The sequence below is a fragment of the Cucumis sativus genome, chromosome 3, assembly GCF_000004075.3.
Source record: "Cucumis sativus cultivar 9930 chromosome 3, Cucumber_9930_V3, whole genome shotgun sequence".
Lineage (NCBI taxonomy): Eukaryota > Viridiplantae > Streptophyta > Magnoliopsida > Cucurbitales > Cucurbitaceae > Cucumis > Cucumis sativus.
In genome coordinates, this window is record NC_026657.2 from 31,540,130 (window position 1) to 31,563,280 (window position 23,151).

A 23,151-nucleotide genomic window follows, 5' to 3' on the forward strand; every position below is an offset into this window, starting at 1 on the left:
TCTTTTAAATAAATAAAAATTATAAAATATAACAAACAACTCCATTCAATTTATTAATAATTTAACTCTAAGTTTTTGTTATAAAAATAAATTTTATTTTATTTTTATTTAAAGAGAGGTAAAATATCTTTCTATACGTTGAAAAACACCTTCCTTGAATATCTCCTCTAAAGAATAAGATAAAACATATTCCTAGTAATTATGAATATTTTATTGAATTTCTTCTTTGTTTAACAACTCTAAGTTCTCTTAACATAAAATTCATTCTTCATACTTGCTGTTTATAAATTTATATTTTTGGTGAAAAATTCGAAGGTAGATCGATTACTTTTTGATATCTTTGTTTGTGGTTTTAGTGTATATGAAATAAGAGATTTAAAGGAAGCTTCTTCCAATATTTTGTGTGTGGATTACTTAATTTTTATTTGAAGAAATTCGTGTTACTGAAGAAATTTTTCGAAAATATCTCAGTTACCTTTTATGAAGATAGTCCAATGATTTGAATGAATATCGATTGATAAAAAATATGAATGAAATCGAGATATCGTCGTAGTTGTTTTTCAGTTTTGAAACATATTCCCATAATTGCATGTTATATTTTATTATATGAAAACTTTTGTTATAATTTAGATAAAGTTCCATAGTAAAAATTGATAAATTATAATTACATTAATGTGATTGTTATTTTAGCGTCTAAATATCTAATTTAGGTTAGAAAAAGAATACTTTTTAAGCCGACCGCCGGCTAAGTGAAATATATATTTTAGATAATTAAAGAAAAAGACTAATTCTTTTTAATTTTTTATTTTAGGAAAACCGATTCAAATTTCAAAAGATACGCAATTTGGTTGGACGTTTTACTTTTCTAAACCAATAAACCAACTCTCACTTGCTTCGTCTCACTATCCCCATCAATAATAATATTTAAATATATTCATATTCATACTATTTATTAACATTACCAAATCATATAATTTCATTTTTATTTTATTTAAAGTTCTCTTTTTATTTTATTTTATTTTCTCTTTTTGGTTATATTCATTTGGATGTATCACAAAAATAAAACCTTTATTATCTTTTTTTTTTCTTATTTGGGAGATCGGCTTAGGAGAATTTTAAAAAATATTAAATAAATTAAAAGAAAACAATTTTCAATCAAAGTTGATTTTGTCAATATCTTCACTACCCTTATTTGATATTAACTTCCAAGTTTATGTGACTTTTAAAGAGAGAACTTAAAAATTCAAATGCTACTTTGGAAGAGATAGAGAGTTGGTTTTTCAAAAACTAGAATAAATAAAAAATGTCACTTTGGTTTATAATTTTTTCCTTTTTGAAAATTGGGTTTATAAACTCATTTTCATGTTGATTCGAATTTATTAAAACAAATAAAAGAGTTTATATACATGTTGATTCGAATTTATTAAAACAAATAAAAGAGTTTATATATGTGAGATTAGAAGTTCAAACTTACTGTACAAGTATTAAACCATCAAATTAATTATCACCTAAAAGCTTAAACAATTATATATGAATTTTGATGTTGGCAAACAAAATACACAATTTGAGTTTTTCTGACTTATTTAAAATAATTATAGAAAATATAAATCGAAAAAGAGAAAGAACATCAGATTTATATTTTTTTTTGGGGGGTGAGAATTGAGAAAGTCAATTAGCAAACAAAATGGGTAGTGCATAATTTATTTGCATAACAAAATACTTTTTCATACCTAAAACTCTTAAATCTTCTTCAAATTGGTAAATGACCAATTAATTCAACAAACAATCAAACACAAATTGACTTGGTACTAAAATCATATTATATTACGATCCAAACGAATAAGAAATCCATTGATTATCATTAATCATTATATAAATCCCAACCTCTTTCCTTCCTAATTCAAGAAGAAGATTGAAATTAAAAATCTCACCAATTTTCGAAGCCCCACCGGGAAATTGAACAGCAACAATGATGATAACTTCCGCCGCCGCAAGGAATCATTCGCAATTGCGAGGGCCAAGGCCACCGCCATTGACGGTGAACAAATCCAGCTCCACTAACATTTCCAAGAAATCAACGAAGAATAATCCTCTTCCGATTTCGAATCAACGCCATCGCCGTTCTCCGATAATCATTTACCTTCGATCCCCAAAGGTCATCCATGTTCGGCCTGAGGAGTTCAAAAGCTTCGTTCAACGTCTCACTGGAAATCGATCCTCTGTAGCCGTCGTCGCCTCATCCTGTTCTGCTACTGGAATGATTAATGATGAGGAATTTGTATCCGTGTGCAATTGCATTCCGTCGTAGCTTCCGCCGTGGATCCGTCGTCGGTTCGGGGGTTATTTGTAGGTGTAGCCGAGAGAGTGTTTCAGTACTATCACTGATTCTCTAGTTGTATATGATTATTCCTTTGGAAAGGAAATATTATAATCGAATTGCATAATTTTGTTCAAAGTAATTTCTAATTTTGTTATTCATAAATTCTTAATTAAATCACATCGTAATTGATTTGTTAAATTTAAATATGAAATTTGCATTTATTTAAAAAGTATAAATAATTGCTAATTAATCCAAATTTTTAAAAGGTCTAATAACAGTTTTACAAATTGATTGATTTATGAATCCAAAATTTTGTTTAGTTTTGAAAATTTATATATCAGATTAAATTTGCAATTGGCTTTTTCTTTGGAAAGAAGGTTTAGTTTATCAATTAGTAAAATTTGGTAAATAATTTTTTTCTTTTTCTATTGATGACAGTTTCTCTAAACTAAAAACATCTCATCAAAATTAAGATTAAAATCTAATTATTTCGTTGTTATAATTAATATTAACAAAGTTCATAACAAAGACGAGATTGCTACCATTTGAATGAAATATAGATTCGTAAGAAAAAAATCGATTGATTAATTAAAGGAATACATAACAATTATAGTCTAAAACAAAGTTGTAAAATCAAAATACATATCAGTTTTTCACATAATACTAACTTAAAGAATTAAGATTCAAACTCCTCTAGCTTGACGCTCATAAGTTCTTCGAAGGATCTTAGCAAGAGACTTAGGCTGAATTGAACGCTGTGGAGGGTTAAAATTCCAGCTCTTAAAATCTGACAAAAATGGAAACACCGTCGGTGCAATATTATGCCATTGTTCCAACGTCTTGTAATTGCAATCTCCCGTCACTTCATTAGAAAACTTCACTTTCGAAGGATAATCAGATAACCATGTCACCAAAATATCCGATCCGTAAAGGGTCGTAGGCATTAACCTTGAAAATTCCAACTTCTTCATCCAAAATTTTTTATGCATCACCCATAGCTCAGTCAAGGCGGTAGGGGCGAAAGGTTGATGGAACTCTCGTAGAACTCCCAACTTTCCTTCATACTCCACAAGCTCTGTACGCCATTCCCGAACACTATTAACACTAATAGCATTAACACGACTATTGTTTTCGTCATTAACTATAGTCTCTGGCATTGCAATTTTAGACCAAGTATCAGAGTAGAAATCAAAAGCAAAGATGGTAGTGTTACCCGTGAATTTCCAATGAGCTAATCCGTTAGCAAACACAGGAGCACGATTAGAGTCAACAAATTCGAAATTCCCATAATAATCGTGTACAATATCATCCAACAGCTTCCACCTCCAAGATTTCGAATCAAAAACCTCGATTATGGTGTAGGAAAATGGCAAAGGGCGTTTAGAAGGAATTTTATCACTAGATAAACGTAAAATTTTGAAGTGGAGAGGATTTGACCGAAGAACATGCATGGCAATATTCTTGGTAAAATATCTAGTTTTAGGAATAGGAAGTCCTTTCCATTGCTGCGTGCAAAGTTTAGTAATTGTGTATATTGACCGTTTATTGTGCCGAATTGAATGTTGGGATTCGCACAAGAGAAGACCATTCGGAGCAACAGCTCGAATTTTAGGATTGAGACCTGGGAGGAAACTCAAGGATAAATTCAAGGGTACTACAGGAGAATCCTTGTGTGGAGAAACAAAGGACACAATGTAGTCATTGGATTTGGGTACGGGAGATTGGAGGAGGAAGCCATCAGCGATTCCAGGTTGGTTTTTGGCTATTAATGTTTTGTAGTAGGAATTGTAGCTAGAGTTGTTATAGAATTTTGAAAGGCCTTGAATTTTACCTGCTTGATTCAAATAGAAACGACTCAAAATCTCCAATACAACGTCTTCAGGAAAATCCATAATTAATCTTTAGAAAAAGAAGCACTTGAAGACTTTCGTTTATATAAGGATTATGATTAATAAATTAAAGAAAAATATTACTTGATCCCAAAGGAAGATATTATTTTCTAAATATTCCAAGATTTATTTTATCTTGAATTAAAAGTTTTATCGTGAAAATGATTAAATATGACAATTTTAATAGTAAAAATTACATAATTTTGATTTTCCGTTCTAACAAACTTTAACATAATAAACAATTTAATCTCAACTTATTCCATCCAAATTATGTTTAAAAATTTAGTAACTTCGTTCTTATAATTCTAAATAGGTAGTTTCTAATGACTTTTTATTTTATTGAAAAAAACTATTACACTTGATCAGTCTAAGAAAATATAATTCAACAATTTTTCATATTTATCAAAGCTTTTTAATGAAGTCTTGTAGGGAGATTTTTATACCATATTTATATATTTTTAGAACTTCATTAAAAGATAACATTTTGAATCAAAAGATTTTTATTTTTTGAAAAGAAATAATATCTATCAATTTTGGAAAGAAAAAAGAAACAAACTATAGAAAGCTTGTTTTAGATTTGTTCCTTTAAGTGATTTTTATTTCAAATATCAATCATTTGTTTTCCCAAATGATTTTTTAAATGAGATATAATATCAATGATTTTCTTCCCAAATGATTTTTTAAATGGGATATAATATCAATGATTTTCTTCCTTAAGTTACCGTTTGATTCTCTAAATGGTTTTTATTTTAAATATCAATAATTTACTTTCTAATTGATTTTAATAATTTGATTTTTTCAAAAAAAAAAATTTGAATTAGTAAGATAATTTAATTTATTAAAAAAATAATTTTTTAAAAGAGAAAAAAAGAACATATATGAAATAAAATTCTACCTTATTCTACCTTATTTCTTACCACTCACTCATTATCTAACAAATTTTCACCACGCCACGGTACCAACTCGATATAATAATGTATTATAAGTTCCATTAAATTTCAAATATAATTACAAGTTGAAATAGTTTTAAATATCTCTATCAAAAAAAATATTAATTAATATTATATTTCAAAGTTTCCTCCAAATGATATGATGATCTGCCTGCTAGTAGTTTGATCATATATATATATATATATATATATATATATATATATATATATATATATATATATATATATATATATATATATATATATATATATCGATTTGTACTTAAATTTATATGCAATGCAATCACAACAAATATGTATTATATAAAATGAACTAGATAGACTAAAAATTGCGTTGAAGCCTTGAATTTTCTTTTCAGATAATTTGATCACAATAGTCGCAATTATACTAAATATGATCAAAGTTGCAACTATACTTACAAAATTTTAGAAATTATGGTAGAATAAATTGCTAATTTCAATCTCAATGTTGAAGGTATATTTTAGGGGTAGTTTTGCAATTTTCCCTATGAAATAATACTTCATTACAAGTTAAAATTGTTGGATGGGCTCATGGCAGAATGTTTGCGAGAAGCAGAAGCTACACACTACTCTTCATTGAACACAATGGAAAGCTACCTATTAAATTCCGGCGAATGGGTTTTTTCATAGCTTTGCTTCCCCAGGCTGCTTCTCCGCTTGAATGTTGTTTCTCTAGAAAGAGAACTTGAAAGCACCAGCGTTTGAATCAGCCACGGAGTCCCAAAACGAAAGTTTCTTCTGTTCAGCCGCCTTCTCTTCGGCTTTCCGAGCCAACTGATCAATGGTTCCAGGGAGAGAAGCATCAATGGCGTTTTTAAACTTATCATACAGATTCACGCGATCTTTTGTACCAGAAACCAACATGCTTGCATTTGGTCTCTTAAGGAAATCCAAGACATTTAACAGATTTCTTCTGCAGATCAGAAACTAAGAATCAATACAGACTAATCATCGACATGAAATATCTACCAAGGAAATTATAGAGCTAAACTCTCTGAGTTAATATACGAAGGAACAATCATCCACGGTGCAAGTGTCTTTAGCAGTTCATATTCCCTCATTTTTCAATCCATTTAAAACATAATTTAGCCATAGAGGTAGGCAAGAGACGAGGTTAGCTAATAACATCAAAGGAAGTTATATATATTATATGAACGCTACTCTTCAAAAGAAAAGGCAGATTTGGTAATAACTCTACGACTTTCATATTCTTACGTGAAACTAATTATAGGACTGCATTGCCTAATCATTCATATTAGTTCTGAAATTCTTCGTTTCCTTGCATTTATAACCCGCTTCTCAACAAAAAGCAAAAGAATTACTTAATGGGTATGTAACATTCAAGAACTTATTTACCTGCTAACATAATTCTGTGTGATGGCAATGGACTCCTCCAAGTTGATCACCAAATGCCACCATCCATTTGGCACAAAGATCACTTCCCCAGCCTTGCAAATGCACTCTATAGGCTTCTTTTCCCAAGTCTTGGTTGCAGCATAAAAGTTCATGAACCATTCAATAATAGAAACGGGGCAAGCGACTTCAGCACCGTCCGGGCTGGGGTGTACTCCAGGCGGAACTACATCAGGTGGGAACAATACCCACTTCTTGGAGCCTTGAATCACTGCATTCCAAGCTGAAGTTGAATTAGGATCTATATGGAATGACGAGCCAGATCCCGATGGTCCAATTATAATCCATCGATAATCAGGCCTTTCCATCCCTAAAACACCAAATAAATCTTCTCTGAAGTACTCTGGAACATCATATTCTGAGCCCAATCTCGGAACTTTGTCAGCAAATTTGGGGTCAAATAGGTATAACGGTCTCTCCTCTCTTGCCTGATCAGAGTACAAAAAGAACTCCTCAAGCTTCATATCCACAGGCCCAACTGAAAATCTAACATCATCACACAATTGAATCAAATAATCTCTATTCCACTTTTTCCTTGCCACCCAATTATCCAAACATCCCTCCAACAACACAGGCTTATTGGGTTCTTCAAAGTTCAAAACAAATTCTTCAACTGAAATCCTTTTTCTTCTAATAATGTTATCTCTTTCAAGCCACTCAGGTTTCATTTCAAGGTTAGCACAAAGCCAACTCTGAAAAAGATAATCAGAATAGAAATCCCTCACTCTCAAACCCGAAATGTCGACAACAGAATCATCAAATGAAGAATAAAAAGCAGCTAAATAAGTAGATTTCCAAGTCTTATTATAAAGAAAACCACCTTTAACATTATCCAACACAAGGTTCCTCCAAAGAGGTTCATGATTAGCAAAAACATAAAACGATTTGCTCACACAAGCCAAAACCCCTAAATGGGTAGCATCGAGGAACCCTAAAACATCAAGAACCAGCTCATCTGTCAAAATTTGAATATTACCCAGACCTATATTTCTTGTGTTAATGGTGCCTGAAGCGAGATAGAGATTTCCTAACGGCTGCACACCATGATTGGAAGATGGTGCAGAGGATTTGAGGCCGAAACCAAATTCATTGTCGTCTTCATTGCATTTCTGAATTTGGGACTTTTCGGAAACGGAATTTCGATCTCGAGAAACAGGTTTGCTCCTGATTTTCCTGTCTGAAACTTTCTTTCTTTTCTTTCTCTTCATGGCGCGAGAAAAGAGAGTTTTGGAGCTTAACATTTGTGAAGCTTTTCGTGGGTCTGATGAAAATGGAAGAAATTGAAACTCCTTTGATGGCGCTGCCGCAGGGTTTGGGGTTTGGGGTTTTGGCGACAAAGCTACGAATTTGCCGATACTTCCCCTCAAGTGGCTGTTTTCGTTTTCTCTCTCTACGATTTGATATTTTTATTTCTACTTTTTTCAAAACAAAAACAATTTACATCCCCAACTATCAATTTAAATATTAAATTTACACCTTTGATAAAGTTGAGAAATTCGAAGCATTCTATATATGTATATAATTAACTAAAACGTAAATTAATTAATTATTGTATGCATTCAAATTAAAATTTAACTTGAAATTCAGTACTTACAATATTTAAATGCATTTAAAACAATTGTTTACGTTTGTTGTCTAATTCCTCAATTTGACCTAGTTGGAGCGAATAAAAATTCAAACGTCTAATTAATATTTTAACTCAGAATCATTATTAATATTTTAACTAAGGATGATATTATCGTAGAACTAAGGAACTCTATCCTACAATTATGAACAGTAACAATTTTATCACTAGACTAATTACTGTGTTTGTATAATTACAATTTTATGTTATGTTTGTGCATATATATATATATAAAGAGCATAAGTTGAATGGAACTTGAACCCCTGAACCTATACCAAATGGTCGATGATTATGTAGATCCTCTACCCTCCTAACCAGAGAAATTTCAATAGGTAGATAACGACACTGCCACAACCATGAACTTAAAAAAATTAGAGGCCACAGGACACTTCACGATTCAAACAAGAAATTTAATGCTGCAAGGGGCATGCAAGCGAAAGGTATAGAATGCAACAAAGTAGCCACCACCACAAGTAAAAACTCTTGGAAGTGGGTAGTTGAAAGTAAAGTGGTCGAAATGAAGGCAGCAATCGCATTCAAGGCTAAATCCTTCAATCTGAAATATACAGGTGAGGGCTATCTATCAGACGATAGATTCCTCGAGCAGAATTCGTCGTAACAATATGAGCAAAGCATTCCTATATATCATATCTGAGCTTTACAGATCAACCAGCAACGTACAATCAATCAATCCCAAACAATGAAATAAACGAAACACTTGCACGCTACCCTTTTCTGCTACTACAATGAATCCAAAAAGAAAAAGCCAAAAGAGAAATTATATTCACTTGACATACACATATTGGGACGTCGGGTCGATTGGAATATGAACATCAGGTGAGCGATTTTAAAGTTGTGTACTAGAAAGACATCTCCACTGCCGCGTGTGTTGACCCTTTTCAAGAAGCATTAGCAATCCAACACCACTTGACAACCCAAACAAGTACCTGCATTTCCAAAAGATATATGATTAATAGAGATAGAAACAGTACCATCACAGACTTTCTCATTAAACCCAAATCCATGGAAGGCACGAAATAGAATGATATATTTCGTAAGAATGTTTTGGATTGGCTTAATCCAACATAAACATCCGAGCAATAGACTTCTCATCTCATTGTCATCTTCTACAAATCTAAAAATTAAACATTGGTTGGTAGTAGTCTAATTATAGAACAGTGGAAACAGCGACCTCTTTCTCCCTAGTCTACCTCCATGTTAGAGATGGAAGAGTTGAATAAATAATTGGGATATGTCAACAGAATTCAAGTGAGCAGCTAAAGGATAAAGGATGCGAATCAGTATATATCCCTAATTAGCTGTCATGTCATATGGCAAGAAGCTACTTACTTGCTTCGACGGGCTTTTCTTTTCCAGAAAACAAAGGATACGATCCACTGCGTTATAAAAAGGTAAACATGTATTAGATTAAAGTATGAGCAAAAGGAACATCAGATGAAGGCAATGTCAGATGCATACATTCATAATCCATAATCATGCCAGCATTCAACGAGCATATCATAGAATGTTATAACACAAAACCAATTGGAAGAAGTATAAAGTATTTTCATGGAAAAAAACATAAACACAGCAAAATCACCTTAAAAACTGCCATGAAAGAAAAGCTTCCAACAACGGATGGCTTCTTCACGACTACTTGTCTTTCGGGTGACATCCCCTTGTATAGATGCTGAGCTATTTCTTTCAGTAATACCAGCTGGGCCTTATCGGTTCGCATTGAAATAATTGCTTGCCTCATTGATTCTCTGTCAGCTTCAAGTGCCTGAAGCCTCAAATAAAGTTTCTTGACTTCAGGATCTCCCAAATCAACTTGATTCAATGACCCTCTGGGAGTTGTTAGATAGTCTTCATAAACACCAACCGTTGGTTTGGACTCGTGAAAACCATTATATGTTGCTCCATTGTGAATAGAGTCGATGGTATAAACTCTATCACTCATGTCATCTCCAACTTCTGATACATTATCCATTTTTCTCAAATTAGAATAGTCCTCAGACTGAGAAACATATTCCTTCTTGAAGCTAGATGCGTATCTTGGAGATTCGTTCACCTGGGGCATACCCGTGAAGAAACTTGAATCGTTGGAAAACTTACTGGAATGTCTTGGCCTCCTAGGAGATTGCCCCACAATCACCTTCTCTAAAACGTTCTTTGTACCCAAGTAGTCCGTGTCCAGCTGATTGTAGCTAGAACTTCTCTCCAATTGGCTGATTCTATTTCCCAAGTTCATTACATGATCTCGATTGCGTGGGGTTTCACCAAAGGCATATTTCTCAATATCAGCAATATCATTATCATGGTCCAAAGGACCTTGAACCTCATTTAAGTTACATTTTAGAGGAGGGTAATCATATATGGGAGATTCACACTGGGCCTCATATTCCACCATATTCTGGCTACAACTTTGCTGACCCCTCTCACCATCAGCTTCAGCTTCCGTTAGCCCGTAGCTCAACATCCTATGTTTATATGCTTGTACCTCGCAAGTGAGAGACTGAATAGCTTGCTCTCTTTTATATAACAAGTCCTCAAATGCTGCAAGCTCCTGTTGATCATGTGCCATCTTCTCTTCTGCAAAGCGTTTGAATTGTCGAGCCTCCATCTGGATCTCTGCCTTCTCCCTTTGCAACCTCAATATCATAGACATTGCCTCGTTAGCAGCCGATGAAGAAGCATTTCTCTCCTCTTCAAGTTCAACATACAAGTCCTGGATTGCTTGTGTTTGATTGCTAACCATTTCCCGCAATGCGTTGCATTCATTCTCAGCTTGTACCCGTATAACAGAAAAGCTATCCAACCCAACAATAGCAAATGGGCTGTTCGAATCCAACTCATCATGCTTCCGTTTTACAGATCGAATCCAAGTAGTCGATGGCCCAGTAGTAGACAGCGAACAACTGCACGGGCAATTACAGCATTTCACCAAATCCAAAGAAGATGGATGTGCCTCCGAATCCATAAACCAACGTGCATTCAAACTCTAATCAATTAGAATAGAAATTCCAACACAATTTGATTCTACCACTAAAGATTAATGTGAACTTCTGGAATATAATTCTCTCCCCTCCAAAAGAGCAGCTCTCTTTCTCCAATATCAGAAACAAAGGGAAGAAAACTACCTAATAAGGAAGATGAAGCGAAGTCAGAACTTAATAATAAGAAATCTCCATACCACTACAACAAACTAGATCAACGAACAGATAAAACAATGAACGTACACAAAAACATCATACCAAACCATTTCCTCCAATTTCAATAACCATTTCCGCGAAACAATATAGAACAAAACCACAACATGAAACAAGCGAAAGTAAGAAACCAATATACCTTAGAAGAACCTAAAATGACCTGGAGAAGGCGTTAAAAGAGCTGAGAATCAAAACCCGTTCGTATTTTCCCGCGAAAATTTCATTCCCCTCATACAAAATCTGTTCGAAAACGTGAAATTAAAGATACCCAGAAGCCAAAAAAAACTGACCCAGATTACAGAAAACTTCCCCCACTTCTTCGAATAAAAAAAAATCAAACTTATAACCTGAAAACAAAAGCCACAGGGGAATACAAAAGCGGGGAAAGCTTTCTTGGAGGGGAATAGAATGAAGAACGATTTGGAAACCCTAAATTAAATGAAATTCTTTGTCGTATCAGGTCTCTTTCATTTGGGTTTCTCGAATTCTGCGATTTTGTTGATGAGAGAGAGAGAGAAGGAGAAAAGTTTGAACAGAGAGAAATGGACACGAACGAAATAGAGAGAGAGAGAGATGGACGGCTAGATTTCGGAGTGAATCGCCGATCCGTTGGAGGTTGGTTTGTCGGAGTTTTTTTTACCAACTAATTATCTCGTCATTTCCATTCTCGTTTTCTTTTTTTAAAACTTTATTTTTCCCAAATTTTGCAAAACCATCCCTAAACCATCCCCTTATTACAATCGTAATTTTAAACTTTCTACTCTCTTCCTCTCCCATCCGTCTAAACTTATCGAGTTGTTGTGTTTAAACACTCACATCGTCCTTAGATTTTGAGTATTGTTATTATTAACCAACAAATCACAAAGTCGTTACCATCAAACCCTAACTTTTTGAACTTTTTTTGTTACATTGTAACAAGTGTGAAAGTTTATCCAAATACGCTTTTTTTAATTATACAGTTTGTTGTGTTTAAACACTCGAGTCATTCCTTTAATAGTTATAAACATTATTATCTTCAACCAATGAATAACGAAATCGTTAATGCTCTTCTTTTTTTTTCTTACTTTACGTAAATATTAAAGTTTTATATTATTAAAAAGTTAATAAGTAATAATTACGATTAAACTATTGTAAAAGGCATAAAGTGATGTAAAATTATAATTTTACTTTTGTACTTTGGAATATTATTAAGGGCTTAATCATACAATTATATTGTCAAAGTTTTGGAAGACAACTGCTTAATTCAATAAATTTTGGGGGTGATTAGTAACATTCCCCATAATTCATGGGTATTTTTGCAATTTTCATTTTTTTTTATTTTTATGGATTTTATAACTAAATAATTTATTCTTAAGGTAATTGTAAATATATTTATTTTGGCTAATCATGGAAGCTTTTGATTTGGTTTCTCCCTATCTATTCTGCTTGATTAATCCATCTTCTTGATCTAATTTTAGAAAAATTAATCAACACAAGATTATACTCATTTATTTGCAAAATCACTTGATCTTATCTTCTTTAAACACTTAATAACGGTTTCAAACTCTAAATTAAATTATAATTATGCGTAATCTTTTTTTAGTTAATGTTACTCGATATATGTGATGTCGGCTAACTCGATTAGTTAAAGTTATAGGGATCTTTTGTGTTTAAATTCTCATCGAGAGAATATAAGATCTTCTATTTTAACCTATGTATATATAGTCTAACTAATTAATGCATTGGTAAAACCGTCAAAAATTGCAAATTCATGAAATTGTGAAGCTTGTAGGAAAAAGAAGTTGGACTATCTTTACCGAAATTGACCTAGTGCATCGAAATGGGCTTAAACCATTATTACCATGACTATATTTCTTAATCTTTAATAAATTGCATAAGGAAAATTGAGGTTTTTAAAATGAGACTCAATTGATAGCAAGAATGTCAATAATCGACGATAACAAAGGATAGTTCATGTGTTCACTTGTCACGTCGAACAACTCATTCATTGGCTACTCATGCATGTAAATCTCCATCTAATTCAAAATTTTCAACAATCTCTAGAAAACGGTTAGAACTTCTTTGTTACTCAATTCCTTCTTACTTCTATGTTACTCATTTCCTCCATGAATATAAAAAAGATAAAGTCTACCTTTCTTTACAATATTGCTTTTCAAAAGCAAACATAGAAATTTGAACCTAGAGGTCATATGCCCTCAAAAATTGCTAATGTTGTAACTACTCCATTATCACATAGTGGACAAATTTTGTATTTAGTATATGGTTACAACTATAGCCAATCCATCTTTTAAACAAACAAACAAAAAAAATACTCCACAACCATAGTTTTACTAATCAATCTATCAGTCTAATATCAGTTTCTAACAACATTTTTTTTAAAACAAAAGTTTTAAATAATTCAACGATAATCAACACATACAAATAAATATCCAATCTTTTACATCACACACACACACACAAAAAAAAAACCACGTTCTCGAATATCATTTTAGATGTTATAATGTGTCATGTCTCGCACGAGTAATATAAACACGGTCAAAGTCATTTAATATATAATATAAAATAAATACAAAATGGAATATTCAAATAAATTCCTTTTTTTTTGTTTAAATTAATCGGTAATCCATAGTATCTAAAAACTAAGTTCAAACTATTGTTTATAAATGTATATATAATTCAATTATAAAATTCCACCATTATTATTTTATTTTGGTATGAAAAGATTAAAGTAATCATCACATGATTTTATGAATCTTCCATGAACTTTTTCTAATTCACAATGTATATGGCAGCCATGTTTATATCTATTTGAAATAATAAAATGAATAGGAAGTTTTAAAATTGTTAATTGTAGTGGTTATGAACCAAATCAAAAATGGCGTGTTTTCCATTACCATCCATCGTCTTCCAGCTTCACTCTCACTACGTAGTATTAAACACATAACACTCTTATACAACAAGGACCATTTATTGTGCAAATTAATTATCATTTTACTCATTTAATTCAATCTCAATTACATACACACATATATGTGTGTGTTAATGAATATATTTCCTATCTAAACTTTTAATAATTTAATTATAAAAATTTAAAATTTGAACTTTTCTATATAACAATTTAGTTCTTAAACTTTCGAATCCATAAGAATTTTGATGTATATTTTGTATTTTATAAAATTATCAAATTTTGAAGTAGTCCGTTGATTTATTTTTGCAAGAAATCTCATTAAATTTTCGTATTCAATTTTATTGTTAAGTTGTTACAATTTTGAAATATAAGGATTAAAGTTGTTACCTAATAAAGTTTAGGAATCAAATTGTTATAAAATTAAAAGTTTATGAACTAATTGTTACAAATTAAAGTTTAGGGGATAAATTGTTATTTTTATAAAAGTTTAGAAACTAAAAATTATTTTCTTGGAGATATAAAAATTTATTATTGTTATAGATGAAAATGATAGTTGCAAATTTAACAATCAGATTCAAAATAATTAAAGTATATAACAATCTTTTAAAAATTTTGCAAATATAGCAAAATCGGTCAAATTTTATAAATAATAGAAGTCTAATAGACTTTAATGCAAATGTTGATCTATCCGTGATAGACCATAGCAATTTATGATCAATACAAGTCTACAGCGATATATTTTTCTATATTTACCATTTTTTTAAATATTGTTATATACTTCATTATTATTCATAGGGTGACCATCAATTATAATTACCATATACTAAATAGTATTTCTTATTATTAGGTAAGTGATCATATTTATTTATGTTTAAAAAATAGTAATAGGATGCAAAATGACGTTTCAAATATATAATCATAATTAAATCAATTAATGATAGAAGTAGGTAAGAAGATATAAAACTACATACTAACATAAACAAAAAGCATCGACAATTAATAGACTTCTAATTTAGAAGTGTAACCAAAACGAGTATAAGAATAGATACGTTTAAACTTAAAATCATATTTGTTGTTTTTAAAAATTCTACTAAAAATGCTTATTCCCAATTAAAATCTCCTCTAATAACATGAAATTTGCAATTAAAAATATAAAAGATATTAAATTAGTTTTGATAATTTTAACTATTTTAAAAACCAATTCCTAACATTAAATTCCATACTTTTTGGCCAAGATAATCTAAATAGTTAGTATCAATAATTAGTGTGATTTACTAATAATTGATCATCTTAACAATTGAGTAAATTAGAGAGACATTATGATGAAATAATTGGTTCTTAATTTGAATAAATTTGTCACTTTTTTTATTTTCAATATTATGGATGGAATTTTATGAAAGGGCCCACAATTTAATTGAAAATTGAAATGTAAAAGTACAATTATGTCTTTTTGAATGTCCCACAAACTTTAGTATTTTTAATCATTTGCAAACTCAATTAGAACAATTTATTCCTTTAAACTTTTTTAAAAGTATATAAATGAATTTAAAGATAAAAGATATTTGTAAAGCAAAGTGTGGGGGCAGATAGGTGTTTTCTCTTTGTAGCCTTTGACAGCACAACCACCAGCTGATATTTGGCTGGGAATATTTGTTGTTCTTTTTTTTTTTTTTTTTTTTCTATTCTTTGGATTTTAGATATAAAAATAAATTATAATTTCAAAATTCAACTTTGAAATCCTTTAATAATAATAAAAAAATTGTTTCCAAAATTGTGCTCATCATAACTTTAAAAAAATGATATTTATTGATGGCAAATATTTAAACTATTCAACACACAGATATGAGTTTTTATTGAATTGTCGAATAAAATCTAGAAAATTGCTTTAAATCTAATGGTAATTTTGTGAAAAGGATAGATATGTAAAATTTTGGAAATATAATTGAAGGATTCAAGCTGATGGCTAAAGATAGATTAAAACCTTCCAAGTGGACCAAAATGCAATGGGCTTGTCTAAGAGGTAAGCTTATGGGGCTTCCACGGGCATATTAGGGCCTAAATAAAACTTGGGTAGGCCCAGATATGAGATGTGTATTACTAAACCTAAATAGTTATTTTGAAAAATAGCTAAAACTAGTTTTTGAATGTATACATGGTCATATAAAAAGTTGGGTTGGTTGTATAGATGGCGAAACAGGCCCAAACAATAAACATAATATAGCAAAAATAAAATAATTGTATACATATATATATATAGTGCTAAAACCTCAATGCTCAACCCATTATGTTGTGCTTAAGGTGGTTCGAGGCAAATACTAAAACTATAACAATCAAACTCTTCTTACAGGAAACACTATAAAAAGTATTTAAAAATATTGAGTATTTGTTATTTTATTACCGTTTTTACTATTTGATGTTTATTGTTTTTATATTATTTGTTACAATATTTACTGTTTATTTATTAAACTAAAACAATTTACTTACCAAATACATACTATTAAGGTAATTGTAATTGTTGACCATTGTATGAATAATAATTAAGAATATAACAACATTTTAAAAAAATTAAGAATATAGCAAAATTATCGCTAATAGACTTGATAAACTCACATCGGTGATAGACTTTTATCATTGATAGAATTTGACAAATTTTAATATATTTACAATTTTTTTTAAAATGTTGTTATATACTTAATTGTCTTGCATCTTATTGCTAAATTTCTCATACTATTATAATCCAAACTAAAATAATTAACACCCAACACAAACTAATCGCTAGATAACATTTTATAAGATTTTGACCAACCATCAAAGAAAATAGTTACAAATATAATAATCTTATTTAAAATATTTAAGTATATAAAAGTTTTTTTTTTAAATGGTAGATATAGCAAAATCTTTCTAAAGAGTTGCTAATAAATTTTTAAAAATATGGTTACATATTAAATTATTATTTAAAACTAATTGCATATAGTCTAAGTGACATTTACTTATGTAAATGTAAATTTGAGCTTATGATTTTTTGAAGATCACACACACATATATATGTATAACTAATTTTGCACCCTTCTTTCTCGCGGGTTGCAATCCATCCGTGAAATGTCCCCAATTTCACTGATCGGAAGAAATTTCTAAGACGGTAGCTTCAAATTTTGGGAATTTGCTAAACCCTACCTTCATACATCGGAGTTTCAACATACCCTTCATCCACTTCAAACTCTACAATTTCAAATTTCCGTAAATGAGTTCCGCAAAAAAGCATTACAAGGATAAATTTGCTCGTCACAAGTAAGATTGGCTCCAAAATCTATGATTTCTATTGTTTTATTTGATTCTTCCATGCTATACCTTCTTCCCACAAGAACTTTTGTTAGAAATTTTAGGGCAATGTTACTTATACGCCGCATTTCAATGGATACTGTAACAGGGAGGAGAAAACTGAAGAACCGGAAACCCCAAAATACAGAGACCGAGCTAAAGAACGAAGAGAAGATCAAAATCCTGATTATGAACCCACGGAGTTGGGTTTTCATGCTGTTGCCCCTCCTGGGACTGTTGACATTCGGTTAGACCTGCTTAATGCAATTTTGTTCTGTGATTTGATTGTTAAGTATTTACTTCGTGCTTTTCTATGTTAATTTTCTTAGTCTTACTTTGCTTTTTCCAGGGCGGCTGATGCACACAAGTTATCCATTGAGAAGAGCAAGTACCTTGGAGGTTCGTTCCCGTAGAATGATATTAGGAACTATTCTTCATTTGCATTCAATTCAGTTGGGTAGATATATTTAGTGGGTTTTACAAGTACAACTTTCCCGTTTCCTCGTTGTTAGTCTACGAGTAATGGGGGCGTGACTTTTCAGGTAAGTTCTTAACCATAAAGTTGCGCATTCGGAGTTGTTCTGAATCTTGATAGTATTTATACCTGTTATGGCTGAAGTTGAAATCAGGAGACATTCCCAAGTCATTATTTTTATTTTATATAAATGTTTTGAGCTGCTTTGATGCAGGGGACGTTGAGCATACCCACTTGGTGAAAGGTTTAGATTATGCCTTGCTCAATAAAGTAAGAAGTGAGATTGACAAGAAGCCAGATGCTGTAGGTGATGCTGAAGGGAAGGCCAGGTAACTGATCGATATCCGTTTTTCTTGATGTTCATTTTGTCAAATATAGTCTTACGGAGCAGGATAATACTTTGTTTTAGAATCTCTTGTCTTTTTGTGATTAGTTCTCTATGTCGTATCCTACTCACCTAAGTTAAATATTTAAAGGACTAGGAGTTGATAACAAAACTTATCATTTTAGCTAATTGAGAGAAACATGTTGGGCACTGTTGAAATGATCTATTCTTGTATGGACGATAATGTTCGATGTTTTTATTAGCATTCTCTTTTCTTTTATTGTAATGACCACTGATAATGATTTTCTGGATGGCGATATTGCAGTGCACCCAAGGAAGATCAACAAGTGTTGTTTCGCACTGCAACAGCAAAGGTGAAATTATTTTTCTAACCTATAAAATTCTGTTAAACAATGTTTTAATTTATTTGAAGATTATTGTGTTCATGCCTTTGTTGGGTGTTTGTGCTAACTCCTTTTGGCCATTCTCTGTATTTCAGTCTGTATACAAATGGATCGTCAAGCCCCAGACGGGCATTAAGTCAAATGAGACGTTCCTTCCTGGTAGAACATCATTTATTTATAACATGGTAATCAATGTTTGCCTTTTATGATTCTATCTTAGTTAGTTCAAATTAAGCTGGCTGATGGCACATCATGGTCCTCCTTGGTCCCTCCATTCAGCTGGGGGATTATTTCAAACATGACAGTGTTTTCTTTCGAACCTTACCCACGTTATTGCTTGTTGATCTGAACTTCAGAATGTTCTCAGATGGCTTTCTGCAATTTTTACATGCATGTGATTACCGTGTGTGACCATATGGATGGAATTGGTGCATGTGGAAGAGAGGAAAAAAAGACTTCGTTTTGTTACATGCACAACCATGTTACTTTGATGTAAAATGAAGTACTAGAATTTAGGAAGATTTTGTTTTCATCTTGATAGTCTTGAAGAGTACATAAGGTGGCTGGTTTGCTGAATCAATGAATTAAAATTCTTGGTATCTGCATGGTGATGTTTCAAGTAGGATTCAAACTTCCAAACTCAACATTGAGTTTTTGGATTCTAGTGCAAAAGTCTTCTTCAAAAGTTCATTTTATTTCTTTTTTCAACCATTGAGTAGTGGTGTTTAGCTCAACTATTGAAACATCAACGGTCGCGTATTGGGCTGTTTTTATCTCCGGATTTCAACCATACATTAGTAAGCCAACAAGTGCTTGGCTCAACTGATATATATATGTGTGCAAGACCAAGAGCTCCGTGATTTAATTCCCCACCCCCATTTGTACTAAAAAAACTGTACTTCAGTAGTAATATAAAGATAGTGGATGCTAAACCTCAAAGCATATTCTTCTCCTTGTTTTGTGAAAGTGGCATGAGTCATTCATTTAATCCAGTGAAATTTATTTCACATGCTTGTGACGTCCTTACTGAACTTTACTATATTACATGTCTGATATCTTATTCGCAGGAGGGTGGATATTCTCACGATATTCCAACTACCTTGCACAGAAGTAAAGCTGACTGTCCAGTGCCAGAGGTTCATTTCTTCTTGTTCTCTTGGTCTTTCTTTCCTCACATCATTACCTACAAAATTTTGTACAAGGGTCTGATTTTCATCATTGATTTACTGATGCAGGAAATGGTAACTGTCAATGTTGATGGTTCTGTCTTAGATCGAATTGCTAAAATTATGTCATATCTTCGTCTTGGATCCTCAGGGAAGGTTTTAAAGAAGAAAAAGAAGGATAAAGATGTAAAAGGTAGTTGGCATTTGCATCATCCTTCACCGTTATTTAAATGCTACTAGAGTAACATGAAAGGATAGGGAAGAAAGTTGCCTCTCCAATATATTGCTGCACTTATTTCTATAAATATCGTAGGAAGCATGCTTATTGTATTTTAGTTTCTCTCTTGCCAATGTAGGTTTGTGATTAATGAGACTCTGTTCGAAGAAAATATTTGATTTACGCACTTGTGGAGTTTATTGTGTCTCAGTTACTCCGTGCATATACATGCTGCACATGGTAGAAAAAAGTTAGAGCACTTAATGAATGGCTAAACCTGCCCTTTTAATTCAAGTATTCCACCTCCATATTCTTCCTCCATTTTACATTTATTTGATATGATAGTTTAAATTTTCATCAGGCAAGTGGGATCCTGTTCATACCCATTTTTTATTTTTACTTTTTAATTCATCATTCTTTTCATATTTTCTTTGCAGGGAAGATTTCATCTATTGTTAATGAATATGTTGGCATCAATAAGCCATCTACACTTGATACTGGCGTGCCAAAGAAGCAAATGGAAAGAGAGATGTTGCCCCCTCCACCTCCTCTTAAGAAAAATCAGATAGTTTTAAAGGAGAAGCAAGGGCCAGTTGTCACAAGAGTAGAAGATGATGATATTTTTGTCGGCGCCGGCGTTGATTACACTGTTCCTGGTAAGGACCTGAGCCAGAGTCCTCTTTCGGAAGACATGGAAGAATCTCCTCGAAATAAGGAGAAACCTAGTTATTTCTCTGAACCTGCTTATGGGCCGGTCCCACCCTCTGGACCACCTCAGGAATGGCAAGAAACAGTATGTTGAACTTTTTACTTACTCAACGTCAAGTACAGCCTTCTGAATTGCGAGCAAATACTGAGTCATTTACATGCTTGCTATTACCATTTTTTAGTTTTTTTTGTTCTATCTTAGTTCAATGGTGTTACAGAATGGATATGGAGTGATGCAACCTCAAGCGTTTCCTGCTGGCTACCAAGGAGAGTGGCAGGACTACCAATATTCTGAACAACTGGCTTATTCGGAACAGTACCTTCAGCTCAACATGCAGGCATATGATATGCAAACAGGAGCGAACATTCAACAGGATCCCCGACTCATGACTCAAGAAGAGAAAGATAGGGGTCTAGGCTCGGTGTTCAAGAGAGACGATCAGAGACTACAACAACTGAGAGAGAGAGATGCACGAGAGAAGGATCCCAACTTCATATCAGAGAGTTATTCTGAATGTTACCCTGGATATCAAGAGTATAACCGTGAAATCGTGGACAGTGACGATGAAGATGACTTATCAAAAATGGACATGGGAGGCCGGGTAATTTCTTATCATCGTGCTTGAGTAGAAGTTTTAATTAATCAAGCTATTATGAGTTTGTCTTTGGTAGAAGCCCATCAGTACAATATTAGTGTTATATAATTAAACTTGTCTTTACCTGCTAGCTTAAGTTAGTTTCTGGGTCAATTGGTGATTTAAAATGGTATTATAGGAGTTTACTTTAGGATTTTCAGGGTTCAAGTTTCTGCAATGTCATTGTCTCCTCAATTAATATTTATTTTCACGTGCGTCTTTCTCATATTTCAAGCTAACAAGTGAGTGTGAGTGTTAGCAATATATAATTAAATTTCCTTTATCCACTAGTTTAAGCATTTGGGTCAATCGATGATTTAAGATTCAATTTAGTGTACTAGGATTTGAATATTGACTACGAAATTCACATTTGTAGGCAAAGGGCCGCCTCCACCGGTGGGACTTTGAAACAGAAGAGGAGTGGGCAAAGTACAATGAGCAGAAGGAGGCCATGCCAAAAGCTGCATTCCAATTCGGTGTGAAGATGCAAGATGGTCGGAAGACACGAAAGCAAAACAAGGACCAGAAACTCAACAATGAACTGCATAAGATCAACAAGATACTAGCAAAAAAGAAAATGGAGAAGGAAATGAATGGAGATGATGAAGACATACAACCTGGAAAGAAGATTAGAGTTTGAATTGGTTGGCAATGGAAATAGATGGAAAGATGTGTATTTTTTGGACTTTCCATCACTCGAGAAAAACGAAAAACGTAGAAGTTGGCATTATATGTGTTCTCATCTAAAGTTCTTTCGTTGGAGAAGGAATTTTGTCATATTAGATTATCCTTTATAATTCAAGAAAGGCAATCACCTCCCGCCTATTTTTAATGGAGGTTATAATGTTTTATATTATTATTAGTTTATTAGCCTTTATTTATCATTTTCTTAACATGTGAGTTTGCGATTCATGGCTACATATTCACTTTGACGTAGTGTGTAGTCTTTCCATAGATGCTTTCAAGGAAAAAGAAAGATCAAAGTATGTCCTTTACTTGTTTGTTTTATTGTGAAACTCAATGTTTGCCAGGATTTATATATTTATGCTTAAAAAAAACTCTTATTTACTGTTCGTCACATTAGCATTTTACTGTTCGTTTACTGTTCTTCACATTAGCATTTTAAAAATATGTTAAAGTTCGTTTATGTTGTGATAATTCCATAGTACTAAAAAATTTATTGACTATCCTTTGATTTATAAATTGGCATGGTACTATCATACTACAATCTCATGCACTATTTTAAAGTTAATATATAAATATATAAATAAATTTAGTGTAAACTTCAAAATTTTATAATGAAGATTATACTTAAAAAGTATTAAAATAAAATTAATTTTTAAATATAGTAAAATAAATCAAAATAAAAATACCAAAATTTCATGATGGTAATATTTTATCATATTTGTAAATATTTTTACAAGCTTCGAAATTTAAAATAATTATCCAAAAAATATATTATTTCAGGTTATAATATGTATCATGTAATATAATCATAAATTATATAATATTAGAAAATCTAGTTATATAAAAAGAAAATTAACATGTTACGTGTTTATAAATTAACTA

The 23,151-nt window shown here is 31.9% G+C and overlaps 4 protein-coding genes across 4 annotated transcripts; 1 reads left to right on the top strand and 3 right to left on the bottom strand.

The window, feature by feature from the left end:
* Window positions 1-2,979: 2,979 nt before the first annotated feature.
* LOC101221122 (F-box protein At5g49610) lies at window positions 2,980-4,212 on the bottom strand. Its single transcript, XM_004136675.2, has one exon. It carries the CDS (start codon window positions 4,210-4,212, stop codon window positions 3,004-3,006), a length of 1,209 nt encoding a protein of 402 aa, XP_004136723.1. The 3' UTR covers window positions 2,980-3,003.
* A 1,267-nt stretch (window positions 4,213-5,479) lies between these two features.
* Window positions 5,480-8,010, bottom strand: LOC101213812 (F-box protein At5g06550). Its single transcript, XM_004136491.3, has 2 exons — window positions 6,537-8,010; window positions 5,480-6,093 (listed from the first exon to the last, which is right to left on the bottom strand). The coding sequence occupies exons 1-2, from the start codon at window positions 7,832-7,834 to the stop codon at window positions 5,853-5,855; spliced, it is 1,539 nt and encodes a 512-aa protein (XP_004136539.1). The 5' UTR covers window positions 7,835-8,010; the 3' UTR covers window positions 5,480-5,852.
* Window positions 8,011-8,726: 716 nt separating this feature from the next.
* On the bottom strand, window positions 8,727-12,064 carry LOC101213573 (myosin-binding protein 7). Its single transcript, XM_004136490.3, has 4 exons — window positions 11,566-12,064; window positions 9,818-11,357; window positions 9,568-9,614; window positions 8,727-9,164 (listed from the first exon to the last, which is right to left on the bottom strand). The coding sequence occupies exons 2-4, from the start codon at window positions 11,195-11,197 to the stop codon at window positions 9,065-9,067; spliced, it is 1,527 nt and encodes a 508-aa protein (XP_004136538.1). The 5' UTR covers window positions 11,198-11,357; window positions 11,566-12,064; the 3' UTR covers window positions 8,727-9,064.
* A 5,276-nt stretch (window positions 12,065-17,340) lies between these two features.
* On the top strand, window positions 17,341-22,459 carry LOC101214059 (suppressor of mec-8 and unc-52 protein homolog 2). Its single transcript, XM_031883198.1, has 11 exons — window positions 17,341-17,622; window positions 17,762-17,899; window positions 18,002-18,051; window positions 18,342-18,456; window positions 18,778-18,826; window positions 18,952-19,041; window positions 19,924-19,992; window positions 20,092-20,215; window positions 20,677-21,032; window positions 21,166-21,549; window positions 21,959-22,459. Exons 1-11 carry the CDS (start codon window positions 17,576-17,578, stop codon window positions 22,220-22,222), a joined length of 1,686 nt encoding a protein of 561 aa, XP_031739058.1. The 5' UTR covers window positions 17,341-17,575; the 3' UTR covers window positions 22,223-22,459.
* The last annotated feature ends 692 nt before the right edge of the window (window positions 22,460-23,151 follow it).

Bases quoted from the DNA above. Each gene is read 5' to 3' on its own strand.
- LOC101214059 (XM_031883198.1), top strand. From the start codon at position 17,576: ATGAGTTCCGCAAAAAAGCATTACAAGGATAAATTTGCTCGTCACAA. The intron at 17,900-18,001 runs GTTAGACCTGCT...TGCTTTTTCCAG, and splicing joins CCTGGGACTGTTGACATTCG to GGCGGCTGATGCACACAAGT. The intron at 18,827-18,951 runs GTGAAATTATTT...TCTGTATTTCAG, and splicing joins TTCGCACTGCAACAGCAAAG to TCTGTATACAAATGGATCGT.
- LOC101213812 (XM_004136491.3), bottom strand. From the start codon at position 7,834: ATGTTAAGCTCCAAAACTCTCTTTTCTCGCGCCATGAAGAGAAAGAAA. The intron at 6,094-6,536 runs GTAAATAAGTTC...TCTGATCTGCAG, and splicing joins ACACAGAATTATGTTAGCAG to AAGAAATCTGTTAAATGTCT.
- LOC101221122 (XM_004136675.2), bottom strand. From the start codon at position 4,212: ATGGATTTTCCTGAAGACGTTGTATTGGAGATTTTGAGTCGTTTCTAT.
- LOC101213573 (XM_004136490.3), bottom strand. From the start codon at position 11,197: ATGGATTCGGAGGCACATCCATCTTCTTTGGATTTGGTGAAATGCTGT. The intron at 9,615-9,817 runs GTGATTTTGCTG...TTTATAACGCAG, and splicing joins CTTTCATGGCAGTTTTTAAG to TGGATCGTATCCTTTGTTTT. The intron at 9,165-9,567 runs GTAAGTAGCTTC...TTGGAAATGCAG, and splicing joins AGAAAAGCCCGTCGAAGCAA to GTACTTGTTTGGGTTGTCAA.